This window comes from Alexandromys fortis, unplaced genomic scaffold (assembly GCF_014885135.2).
Source record: "Alexandromys fortis isolate MF-2015 unplaced genomic scaffold, M_Fortis_MF-2015_v1.1 scaffold_4, whole genome shotgun sequence".
Classification (NCBI taxonomy): Eukaryota; Metazoa; Chordata; class Mammalia; order Rodentia; family Cricetidae; genus Alexandromys; species Alexandromys fortis.
Genome location: NW_026067944.1, coordinates 29,644,499 through 29,657,863, shown reverse-complemented (window position 1 = coordinate 29,657,863; position 13,365 = coordinate 29,644,499). Strand labels below are relative to the sequence as shown.

Sequence of the window (13,365 nt, the reverse complement as noted above, 5' to 3'; positions counted from 1 at the left end):
AGGACCCCTGGCAGGGTGAGGCTGCTGAGACCTGTTCATTTTTCTTTCACTCCAATGCATCATGTCTCCAGTGACAATTCTCTGTGTGTGTCCCATACACTTCTTACCAACATCTCTCTGAGTTATTACCCAGCACTTAGCAATCTGAAGCCTGGCAGAATGAAGTCAGATGTAAGGTGGGGAGGTAGACCATTCTATTGTGGAATAAACAGTTGGTCATTCCTAACCAGGGCTGTCCTGCTTCCCGAATCTTCATACCACACACGCCAGAACACAGTGTAGTCATTTCAGGCAGACCCTGGTGGGCAGGGATCCAATCCTCCTGGCGTCTGGACAGGCAGACCCTGGTGGGCAGGGATCCAATCCTCCTGGCATCTGGAAGTGGGTAAAGGGAGTGTGGCCTCTTCTCCTCCCTCAGCAGGACAGGATCTTGAGGAAGGCTTTGCGGAACTCCACGTTGAAGGTGGTATAGATGACAGGGTTAAGGGCACTGTTCACATAGCCTAGCCATGTTGTGGCTCTGTAAAGCGCCGGAGACACATGGCATGCCTGGCAGTGAGTAATGAGAACATGAGTCAGGAAGAAGGGCAGCCAGCAGATAATGAAGGCTCCTGGGTAGCAAAGAAAGAAAATGTGGGTGAAGGGTTTGCTTGCCACTTTCCTCCGTATGAAAATAGCCCGTAAGCCATCTTTGGGTGCTACTGGGCACCATGCTGGGAATTCTATATGCCATCTACTTTCTGTTTGCTTAGCTTGGCTTCCATTCATTGATTTGCCTTTTCTTTCACTAATGCTATGTGGCATCTGTGATTTACCAAACATTAATTAATTAGATGTTAGAATTTAAGGCTTTTTTACTATAAAATTGAAAACAGGCCATATACATAGTAGAAAACTTGATAAATACAGGAACACAGAAAGGAAAGAACCACCCACTACTTAAAGATAATCACTTTTGACATCTTGATGGATCTATTTTGTTCTTTTCTTCCTTATCTAAGATGATCTAGGTATCATCATATCATATGACAGACGAGTTTTGCCTTCTTATTTTCTCATTTATATTTTAAAATAAGGAAATATTTATTAAATACCCAATGCATGCCAGACACTTTCGTTGAACCATTATCACTCAATTTATACATTCTTATTCTATATGATAACCTAAATTAAGTGACTTCATAAATTTCATTTTGGTCTTTTGAGTTTTCATAAGAGTTAATATTCATACAGAAACCTTTTCAGTTGTGATATAGATATTTACACTTGAATTTTCAATGTTTTTAATTTTTAAAATGCAGCTATGATTGCCCCACTGCAGCATCCAGCACTAGCTTCAACGAACCATCTAACCTGACCCAAATTAGCAACTCGGACTTACCGAGCACAATGGCCACCATCTGGGTGGCCTTCTTCTCTCGAAGTGGCACTCCCCTAGGCTGCAGGGGCCCCAGCTTCAGGGATGTGGATAACCTGCCATTGCTGAGTTTTCGAACCTCTAAGCTGAGCTTGGGTGCCATGGTGGGGCTCAAGGAGTTCCGAGTCCTCTCCACCTGGCTCATCCCTCCTCCTCCTTCTTGAAAGCCCGGGTGCCTCAAGGCAGTGTCTTGGCAGATGCTGTAGTAACGCTTCAGCTCGCCGTGTGTCTGGCCGGGAGATAGGGGCTGCAAGTGTGACAAGAGAGGGTCCTGGCATTTCTGGGGATATTGTTTGTCTTCTATGTGTTCCTGAAACGGGAAGATAATGAAAAGAAAAAAGAGGATACCCTCCTTGTGTACAACCTACAGGGGGCAGGGCAGGACCATGGGAAGTTAGGGACATGAAATCCATTTCTGACTTTACAACTGGAAAGCAGCAACCCCACAGGACATATTCCATCACCATAGCAACCCATGAGGAAGGCACCCTAGCACTGTAGTTTTGCCTTTCTGAGTCTGAAAGACCTGGCTATAGCAATTAACATATTAACTGCCATCATCACTGGGATGTAGTCAGCAAAATCTGGAACGTGGGGAACCCTACAAGACAAATGCTTCGAGTTCTTAAACAAACAAATTACAGTAAGAGGCACCCATGAGATGTAAGTGTATGTTATATACTTGGAATTTGATTTTTTTTTTTTTGTTTTTTGTTTGTTTTTTTTTTCAAGACAGGGTTTCTCTGTAGCTTTGGAACCTGTACTGGAACTAGCTCTTGTAGATCAGGCTGGCCTTGAACTCACAGAGATCTGCCTGCCTCTGCCTCCCAAGTGCTGGGATTAAAGGCGTGCGCCACCACCGCCCGGCTGGGATTTGATTCTTTTTAAAAAAGATTTATGTATGTATGTATTATGTATGTATGTATGTATGTATGTATGTATGTATGTATGTATGTATGTATTTACTGTGAACTGGTGTTTTGCCTGTATGTTCTCTGTGTGAGCAGACACTCTGGAACTGGAGTTACAGACAGTTGTGAGCTGCCATGTGGATGCTGGGAGTTGAACCAGGGTCTTAACCACTGAGCCATCTTTCTAGTCTGGGGATTTGACTCTTAGGGTGTGTGTGTTTGTAGGTTGGAGCACAGATGAAATAAGGTTGGTCACAAATTGATAACTGCTGAAGCTAGCTGATGCTGACTCTGGTTTTTTTTGGCTTTTCATTTAAACAATTTTTTTTAATATTTAATACCACTTTGTTCTAAGATTGGGTATCATATAGCCCAAGCTGGCATTGAATTTGCCATGAAGTTCCTGTCTCCAGCTCCCAAATACTTGGGTTATAGGTATGTGCCATACTTTTATTTTTGGAAGTTTAAATATCAATATTTAAAAGGGGGGAACCCCAAAGATTTGTATCATAACTTTTCAACTTAGTAAATGTTACCCTTCAGGATGTTAGCTAACTGTCTCTAAGCTTCAATGTAAGATAGAAAAGAAAAACCTAGGAAAAAATAGAATGTGATTTTTTTTTTGTGTGTGATATTTTTGCCTGGAGAAGGGGGTCAAAATGTATGTGTTTGACATTTGAACTTTCCATATTTGAAAGATTAGACACTTGTGTCATTCTTCAGTAGGAAATAGGATTCCGCAACTCCTACTACAAAGGTCATAAAGCCAGCTATTCCTTCTCTACCCTTCCTCTCTCCCATCGCTCCACTAAACTAGCAGCATTGGTATGTGAACCAAGCCCAGACAAGGGGAGATTCACACATAAGTCTTCAAGTTGGAGATTTCAGAACAGTTGGTTTTTTATTTTGATAAAATTTCCTAATTAATTTCCTAATTAATATGACTATATTATATGAAGTCAATCTATAATCAAGACAATATTTATGATTAAACTGGCACCTATTATCTGAAAATCACACTATTTAACCTCTAGTGCATTTCTTCTGAAAGTTACTTGTTGGTATTCTAGTTGGGATTGGGGGGATTAGATCTTGGCAGTGTCTATAGAACTGAAGAACATCCCACTTCCATGTCACCAATGTGAATATTCTGTCCTACAGGAAGAAAGTGACTCTTCCAAGATTCTATGCGGGTGACGGTGTTTTTCAGGTTTTTTTTTTTTTCTGTAAATCTTTAGCCCTACCTCCATAGCTGATGTGGGAAACACGGATTTCTGTGTAGATGGCTGGCTGGCAGGGAGACTTCCATTCCCAGATGGTAGGACAGAACCTAGTTCTCCACACTCTTGGCAATGCAGCCTCATGACTCTCCAATCCTTCCTGTGAAGTCAACACTTCTCCTTCAGCCTTGGCTTCTCCTCAGACCACGAATCTGTCATGTCGATTTTAAACTGCTTCTCTATCTGTTCTCATTTTCAGCAAGAGTCTCTAATTGCTACATCAGGCCTGTGCACAGAGCTGTTAATTAATTAGAGAGAGACTGGACAAGACTCAACTCTTCATCATTATCTGTTTTTCAAGTTTAGTTTCGAATGTGAGTTCAGGCAGAGGAACCCTGGTCTTGTAGTTGACACCTTTAGGTTCTTCTCCGCACCATGCTACTGAGCCATGCCAAGAATTGACTTGAATTGGAAATACAAGGCTTAGGGGGACCATGAAATTGTCACAGTTTTGTACACAGTCAGTAACTTGAAACTTTTCTTTCTCTGGCTCTTCCTATGTGTCCATTTCACTGACACCTGGTTCCCTCTACTGCAGGTGTCTCTAGATGGCATCCTCACACCACATCTGAAAGCTATCGATGCTAGTCACTGAGATCTGTGCCACTAGTTCCATGATTTCTGAATGTCACTGGATGGAACCCATTCCGAGACCTTAATCACACAGACTCTGGGGTCTTGGCATGTATTACAAATACATGTGTGAGGTCAGTGAGACATTCCACCTTGTGGTAGGAATGAGATCCAGACAAAACAACATCTTAGTGAAAAGATCTCTCACTCTTTTCCCTTGCTCCAAGACAAGGCCGACTTACCATTTGTCCCGTGGCATCTGACAGAAACCTGGCCCTTATTGAAAACTGCCGAATGGGATGAAGCCGCAGACAGGAAGACTGGGGTGTTTGGAGAAGAAACAATCAGTTGTGGGATAATCTCTATAAAACCGAACCATATCATATACAATTATGTAGCATGGCAATACTTGGAATGCATTATGCTTGTATCTTAAGCCTTAGGTCACGGTCTCCTATTTCATGGAAACCAATAACCTTTTTCTTTTTAAGTCCTAGGACTTTGAGAGTCTGACCTCTACACAGGTCACCAGAGACAGCACTAAACACCCAAACTAGTTCTGTCTTTAAGAGTAAACCCAGTTCCTTCTCTCCCCAGGAAACCCTGTCTCGTGCATATTGGTCATTTTTTTTAATGTCCATTTTACTTTCTATTTGGCACTTCTTTGCTTTCACATCACATCTGGCAAACATCCTAGTCAGTTCAGAGTGTTTCGTTGCTTTTTGAGTGGAGGTGAGGTCTATTTTCATGTCCAGATTCCAAGTTCCATGAAAATAGTGGCCATTTGATATAATGGTCCTTATGCTAGTTGGTTGGAAGAGATTGGTATTCATGGCAGGGAGGCCACCATATTCCAGGCAGTAATGTGAGCAAAATCTAAAGCATGGGGACTAAAGATCAGTGCTGAGGTACTCTACATCCTTTGTAGAGTCTAGAGAGACCCACCAGCTGCTCAGCGCCTCGACACAGGGACCGACCAGGAAGATAAGCATCAGTGGACAATTCTTGGAATGAGTGGTTTCAGGAGGAAAGCAAAAAAGCTCTGGGCAAACAGTGCATGGTACTTACAGTGAAATGCTACCCTGCCCCCATCCCAGTTCAGTAAAATCAAACCTTGTAGGACATCTGAACTGCTGCTGCTCTACCACCACAGAGAGAAGTGGACCAATCTAGAAAGTATGCTGTCAGCTTACCAAGTAAGTGAGATCGCTCAATATTGGCTCTCCTGCCCATCAAGCACAGAGAACACCAGCTGAGTAGAAGGTGATATGAATCTGTCTCCTATGTGTTGATCCTGGCACCGCCTGCATGGATGGGCATGCGACTAGAAGCTGGGAGCTGGTGTGCTGTCCGCTAGTTCCTGCCAGGTGCTTACCTGCTGCGGTAATCCAGGCCTGATGCTGATGCACTGACTGTTCTGTCGAGTGAGGATCCGTTTCCGTCTCCTCTGTCTCAGCACCATGTAGATCCTGGCGTAGACCAGGACGGTCACCCCAAAGGGAACGTAGAAGGACACCACTGAAGAGTAGATGACAAAATCAGGGTTGGAGATGGAGCAGATGCTGGGGTCCCCTGCGGGTGAGAGAAGGGGAGAAGTGGACACCGTTATCCAAGTGTTCGTCCACAGTATGGGGTGCTGAGCGTGATGTGATGTGGGGGTGTGGATAGGAAGGCATGGTTTCAGGCACGCCTGCTGTCAGTGTTTCAGTATTCTGAAGGAAGAAAGCTAATTCATCTTCGGACTTCTCACAGTTGGCTTCAGAAGAAAATTTCCCAGTGATTATATTCCAGACACTGACCTGAATGGAGGCTGTGATGATGGATAAGACATGGTGTCCGCCCTTGAAGGATCAAATAGTCTAGCTAGACAGACGATCTCTTCCATGCAAATGGTCAGCTGTAACTCACAGGAATGTAGCCTGGGAGATAAAGAGGACCACAGAACAGGAGAGCAGAGGCTTCTGGGAGGCACACCTAGCAAAGAGTTGGCTGGTGGCTGGTGTGGAGGCAAGAACAGATGGCCAAACGCAATGACAGGGAAACGCTTCTTCTGAATCCAAGGTGTGGGGTAGGTGGTGATGGAAGAGAAGACAGGAATCAGGTAATCCCAGCCTTGAAAGGAAAGAGAGCTGGGAAGGAGACTGAACTCAAAAGGGTTCCTATTCCCCTGAGCTGTGAGATGGCTCAGTTGTTAGGAGCTTTTGCCGCTTCTAAAAGGATTCGGGTTCATTTTTGAGCACCCACATGGCAGCTCACCACCACCTGTAACTCCAGTTCTATGGAATCCAACACTTTTTTCCTGGTCTTTGTGACTCATACTATGCAGATACATACATGCTGGTGCTCATACATACACATAAAGATAAAAATAAAGAGTTCTTGCTCCTAATTTTTGGACCAGAGTGCCACTTGGACTTCTTTTTGGAAAGCCCTATGGTTTTGCCTTCTTCACTAGAAGATGTGGAGAGTCATCCAGTACCCAGACTCAGGCCAGAGATTTGCTCCATCCTGAAACGGAGAAGGGAAGCAAGCTAACATCTTTCAGGCAATAGACCAAAGGCTTCATAAACATGATCTTACCCAGGCACAATTGGAGGGGACATTACTATCTCTATCCTTAGATACACAGACTGAGTTCAGGAAGGTTTACTAAGTGGTCTAAGGCAACAAAGCCCGAAACATACTTTTCTCTAGCCAGCCTGACCCCAAACCAACCTTCCTTCAGTAACTTCTACTTTCCACCTCCTTCTACTCCCAGGACAGGGCACTTTTGTGCCTCAATCTACATTATTTGCAATAGCTGTTGGCACAACTGTTCCAGTCTTCACACAAGAGTGGCAACGCAGGCCCAAATCTGACCTTGGGAGACAAGGCCTGAGCCGTGAGATGGCAGAGAGGGCAGTTGCTAGCTACTTGGTGCTCTGCCTCTTGGTCGTCTGAAATGGCCTGGTGCAAGACACGGAGCGGCTGCTTATTAGCCATGTGCTCTTGGCATTGTCGCCAGAGGCACCCAGCTTTAGCTTCATCATCCGCAAAAGGATAAAAGTATTGCGTGCATAATAGCAATGAGAAATAATGGGGATAATGATTGCTATGATTATTATAATTTTTTTAATTGTTATATCATTGTTGTTTACTTCTGAGTTTTTTGGACCTAAGACAAGAAGTATCGATTGAAATAAAAGTCTGGAGAAAGACAGCATTTGTGGGGAAGGGAAGAGAGAACCAAATGAAAAGAGAGAGGAACCAGGGAGGCATGGAGGCCCAAAAATGTAAACCTATTTCCACCTTGTCTGAAGGTCAGAGAATTTGAGGTTGCTCAAAATTGTTGACAACAACCAGGGCTACACATCTTGACTCAGGATGTGGTTACTTGGTTCTTTTGACATTAAGATGGCCCGTACAGGTAGCTCCACTCCATCCTGACAGATGGTCAGCATATGCAAGAATATTTCTGCTCCTTCTTTTGTATTAGGAGGTTTAACCTGGGGAGTGGCTGCCTGTAGGATACCTGGTCTAGGGTGGCTTTGCTGCCTACACACTAGAATGCTAATGACTTGATGCCTCAAAGTGTTGAAGCAATTAGCTGTTCGAGTTGTCCTTTGCATCATGTTAAAGAAGTCTCTTGTTGCCTTCTTCCCCTTTTGTATTGGGTTTTAAAGTGCATGGAAAATTAAATGCAGGGATTTCAGTATTCACTGGAACTCCCTCCTGGTACTATCCTATGTTTCTGTCTTATTATTTTTACTCACATCTTCGTACACTTTACTTATTTTTCTAATCTCTATGCCCTTACCCTGGTAAGTGGTATTTCTGTCGAACCTGGTCTCTGACAGGGAGGCATTTCAGTAACAGCCTGGCCCAGAATGCTCACAGACCGCTCCCAATCCTCTCCTTCTGTTGGAGATGGATGAAATTGATGCTATCTTATCAGACTTTGCATCAGCATCCCTTCGCAATCAGCACATACGGCCCTGAGTAGGGATCACCCAACCGACATCTTCTGTTCTGGGGACAATGAAGTTGGGGGCAGGCATGGGGTGGCAGCTGGTGGGCCTTCCCAGTCTCTAGGGAGCCACATAGTCGTGATCAGCCCTGCCATCGAAGTCAGCTCGCCTGCTGTCACTGGCTGGCCCAGATCTCTGTGCCACCTGTGGTGAGGAGGAGTCTCAACATTTGTTAGTAAGCAGGGCCAGAGGACTTACTTTCCCAAGATTTAGCTCACTGCTGGCCTTGGTGAGCAGAGTTTCTTGCTTGTCCCCACGCACACAGTCTCTCCCCTTTTTCCATGTTCCTTGCTACCAGGAGAATGAACTATTCTTGAAAATAACAGAGTCAAAAGGAGCTATAGTATGTTTCTCTCTCTCTCTCTCTCTCTCTCTCTCTCTCTCTCTCTCTCTCTCTCTCACACACACATATATATAGGTGTACTTGTTATAAGCAATGTCCTTCAGAATATTAGTGTTTGCTGCAGGGGAGGTGGTGGAGGCCCTGACAATCTGGGGTAGGAGGCACTCTGACACAGATGGAAGTCTGTGTGTATCTCATTACACCTTATGAATGTTTTATCACATGCAAGCATTTATTTTTCCATTAAAAACATTGCAACTGTGTATGTGGAGGAAAGAGAGAATGAAGCTGGAGCCAGGAGCTATTTCAGGGTCATTGGCCTTGAGGGCCTCACTTTCAGTCGCTGAACTTGCCTCGGCATCCCTTCTGCTGTCATGACTTCCGCTGAAGTCTACAGCTGCCTACACTCTGACCAAGCTTTGCAGCCTCTGCCAGAAGCCCTCCCACCGTGCTATGTGGTCCCCCGGCTGCACAGTGGGCAGGGAGACGCTGGAGTCAGCTGCCGATGCGTGCTGGGAGTGGGCATCCAGTCATCAGGGCAGTGGGAGGCCTCCTGCCACAGCAGGCCTGAAGGCTTCTCTGTTGAGTCCTCAGGAGGTGCTGTGGGCAGCTGAGGCCCCCTCGGGAGACACGGCGGGCTCCTTTGTCGGATGATTGATCTAAATCAGTGCTGTGTGGGAGCATGGTAGATTCTGGATGGTGATGCGAATGAGGGAAACAAATAAGGAAAATGTACAAAGGAGCATTTTATCCCGGCACCTAAGCATCCATGACTATAGGATGCTGGGGCAAGGCCAGATAGGCATGGGGAGGCTCTAATATCACCTTCTAAAATTAGAGAAAGAAAAGGGGCGGGGTGAGGACAAAGGCACATCTACTCGCTCAGCTTCATGGAGGACCTGCTAGGTTCGGAGTTCCTGTGCTGGGCAGTAAGGTACTAAAGAGGGCGCTGGGAAGATGGCTGAGTGGGTGGAGTGTCGCTGTGTAAGCACATGGATGTGAATCTGGATCCCCAACATACATGCATGAAGACAAGCATGCCTGTTTCCCCAGTACTTGCGGAGGGAGTGGGGGTGTGCATGGGGGATCTCTGAGACTCACTGTCCACCTGGTCTAGCCAATTCAGGGAGCTCCAGATTCAATGAGAGCTCCTGACTCAAAAAAGAAGGTGGACAGCAACACAGGAAGACCCTGAATTAAACGTCAGCCCTTTATACACACGTGTGACACACACATACACACACCATACCACAAACCATACACACACATGCCACCTATATACACACACACTGCAAACCATATACCGCACACATACATGCCACATACACATACACACATACTACATATACACACATACCATACATATACACACCACACCATATACCACACATATACCATGCATAACACACACACCACACACACACACATCACACCATGCACATATACACATCCCATATACACATATACACACCACACCACATACACATACATCACACATATACACACATACTACATACACACACAAAGCAACAAACAGCTATAACAAGGGGGCTTGGAGGCCTCTGTGAGCCAGGCTGAGCTCTGGAGGCCTCTGTGAGCCAGGCTGAGCTCTGGAGGCCTCTGTGAGCCAGGCTGAGCACTTGCTGTAATGTGAACAGCAAGGTCGAGAGAAGGTTGACTTGAAAGACTGATGAACTTTAGACTTGTTGAAGAATTTGACCTCACTTCAATTGCGAAGACAGGAGAAGCTGATGAGTCTGATTTAGCATGAGTCACTCTCCTTCAAACACTGTGCTTTTATTCTTCTTCCTAACTTTTGAGCAGCCACGTTCCCCTGTCTCCAGTGTTCTGAAAGCTAAGTGACATTTCTATTGCTAAAATCAAATAAATAACAATTTTCTTCCTTTCTAAAGGAAAATCAAGCCAGTTGATAAGATTTTCTTAACTCTGAGTCCCTTACCCAGAAGAATTCTTAAATCTGATCACTGGTTATTGCTTATTCATTCTAGAACTCTCTTTTGAAAACCACACAATGGTATCTGATTTAACAGAAATTCAAATACTGTTTTTCTTATCTGTGAAATGAAAGGACTTGCTTGAGCTCATTTGGAGATCTTTAGGGTTGTCCTCTTGCTCCAACACACACCTTCCTCTGCATCGTTAGGGGCTGTTGATTTGATTGACTGAACTTCTAGGCCTCTGGTGGAGCTGGGGCACTACCAGTCAGCCAGGCCCTGCAGTTCTGGAACTCTCTCCCACCCAAGATCCTGCCTCCTGCTGCCCCTTGTTCAAAGATCAGGAGCAGCTCTCAGAGAACTCTGAAGTCCAGCTTGCCTCTGTGGTCTCTAGGTCAGCACTTCAAGGGGCAGCCATAGCCTTAAATGAAACGCCCTTGCTACAGTTCCTGAAGTCAGGCTGTGCTCAAAATCAGGTGGAACTGAAACACCTGAGGCCCTTTCTGCCTCTACTTGTCAGAGAATGTCAACAAACTGGCAGAGGAGAGTCATTTGTAGTGGGCTTTTGGATGAACCTGTCAACGGGGAAGTTGCTGGAAGGGCCCTGTGATGCTCTAAATGATCATCACATAGGCTCATATCTGAATGCTCGGTCACTGTTTGAAAAGATTAGGAGGTGTGGCCTTGTTGGAGGAAGTCCGTCCCTGGGGGAAGCCTCTGAGGTTTCAAATGCCCACGCGAGGCCCAGTGTGTAGCTCTCTGCCTACAGATCAGGATGTAGCTCTTAGCTTCTTCTCCAGCACCACACCTGCCTGGTGCTTCCCACTGGGATGATAATGTACTAAATCTCTGAAATTGGAAGCCAGCCCCAATTAAATGCTTTCTTTTATAATAGGTGCCATGGTCATGGGTGTCTCTTCACAGTAATAAAATACTGACCAAGACAGGCCACATCTATCAGGATAATGAAGGTACATCACGTGGGTCAGATTGTGTCAGAGACCAAGGCTTAGATTCTTTATGCCTGGGCTCTGCTCAAGAATACCCTCAACTGTGTTCTAGGAAGGGACAGCTGGGCTTCCCAGGGACTACCCAGAGAACCTTCATTGTTTATATCTTCTCTGGTTAGTTGCAGTTTAAGGCACAGAAACCTTTCTATTATACAATCACAGCAGTGACACCAGCTAATACCTATTGGGCCCTTATAATGGACCTTGCATTTGACAAATATGAGAATAATTAGAGGGTTTAGTACAGTATTGCTAAAAAACTTAGGCGTAAGAGAAAGCCTGGCTTGGTGGCAGCAGTGTATAATTTCAGATACCCAGGAGACTACGGCAGATGGATTATAAATTCAAGGCCTTCCTGGGCAACTGTGTGAGCTTCTATCTCAAAAACAGACAGACAAGATGACCTCCAAATGTAAAACCAACCAACCATCACACACATAACAACATAAAACACAAAGTAAGAGAGAGACCCCGAGAGAAGCAGTGGGGTCTTATACGACACACAAGCTAGGTCAAAAGTCTTTTTTTGATTCTCAATTTGACAATCCTGGGACGATTTTCCTGGGTTTTGTTTCTAGAACAATAATGATGTCACTGGCGCCAACATGCTGCAATTAGCTCATCATTCTTCACCTGCGCTGTTGACATCAGCTGGGAACTCTGTCTACTGTCAGATCTGGAGATGGTTTCAGCTATTCTCAGGATGTGTGTGTGCCCGGGAGAGGGAGTAGGACCTCCTCCACCCACATCCCAGAACATGTAGGGGAACCAAGTTTAGCCCGGGGAACTACACTCGTCACAGCAAATGGTGACATGGGCTGAAGGCCAGCAGATGATCAGCGACTCTGTTAAGAAGTGGCACACAGGAATAAAATGGGAACAGACTGTCTTAGTTAGGGTTTCTATTGCTGTGAAGAGACACCATGACCATGGCAACTCAGAAAACATTTAATTGAGGGTGGCTGGCTTACAGTTTAGAGGTTCAGTCCATTATCATCATGATGGCGAGCATGGTGGCATGCAGGCAGACACGGTGCTGGGGACGTAGTTGAGAGTCCTACGTCTTGCAGGCAACAGGAAGTGGTCTGAAGGTCACACTGAGCAGAGCAAAGCTTGAGCAGAAGAGACCTCAAGGCCTGCCCCCATAGTGACCCACTTCCTCCAACAAGGTCACACCTACTTCAGTGAAGCCATACCTGCTAATAATGCCATTTCTTTATGAGATTATGGGGGCCAGTTGCATTCAAATGACCACACAGACCAAATATGACAGCATTTGTTGATAACTTGGTTTCTTAACTTTTAATGTGTCAGAGAAAGAAGACTGTCCTTGAGAAGGTAGTGTGTGCACGACACATCTACACATGTTATCCCAATTCCTGTTGAAGGAGTTACAGAAGATGTAGGATCAGAGCTTAGAGTTAACATATACAATAAGAAATATCTGTGGGCTGAAGAGAGCTTTCCAGAGGACCTGGACACCTTTCCCACCACTCAGATGGTGGCTCACGACTGTCACGGTTCCAGGGTATCCTGTGCCCTCTCCTAGCCTCTGTGAGCATCAGGCACATGCACGGTTCAAGGACCAAACGTCCATGCAGGCAAAGCACTTATGTACATAAATTTTAAAAAATTATGTACTAAAACCAACCAAGTCTAGATTTCTTATTTTGTCCATTTGAATTACTTCATTCAATTTCTACTATGCTAAAGTTTGCTTTGAAAAATCCCCTGCGTCACATATAAGATACATGCAGTTTTGTTGTAGCTCTGAACAGTAATAATAATGATACATATGTTACTATGTCGTATATTATAAAGCTCACATGGAACGTGCAACTCCAGAGCTGATATCTTTGGGCTTTTTTT

General features: G+C 45.0%; 1 protein-coding gene across 1 annotated transcript in view; it reads right to left on the bottom strand.

Annotated features, from left to right (window-relative positions):
- Positions 1-392: 392 nt before the first annotated feature.
- Drd3 (dopamine receptor D3) overlaps positions 393-13,365 on the bottom strand; it is a 58,454-nt gene continuing 45,481 nt past the window's right edge. Inside the window, exons 5-8 of the mRNA XM_050149034.1 lie at positions 5,557-5,753; positions 4,424-4,501; positions 1,382-1,727; positions 393-611 (exon numbers count right to left, since the gene is read on the bottom strand). Of these exons, the coding sequence (XP_050004991.1) occupies positions 415-611; positions 1,382-1,727; positions 4,424-4,501; positions 5,557-5,753 (818 nt within the window). The 3' untranslated portion in view covers positions 393-414. The remainder of the gene's footprint in view (positions 612-1,381; positions 1,728-4,423; positions 4,502-5,556; positions 5,754-13,365) is intronic.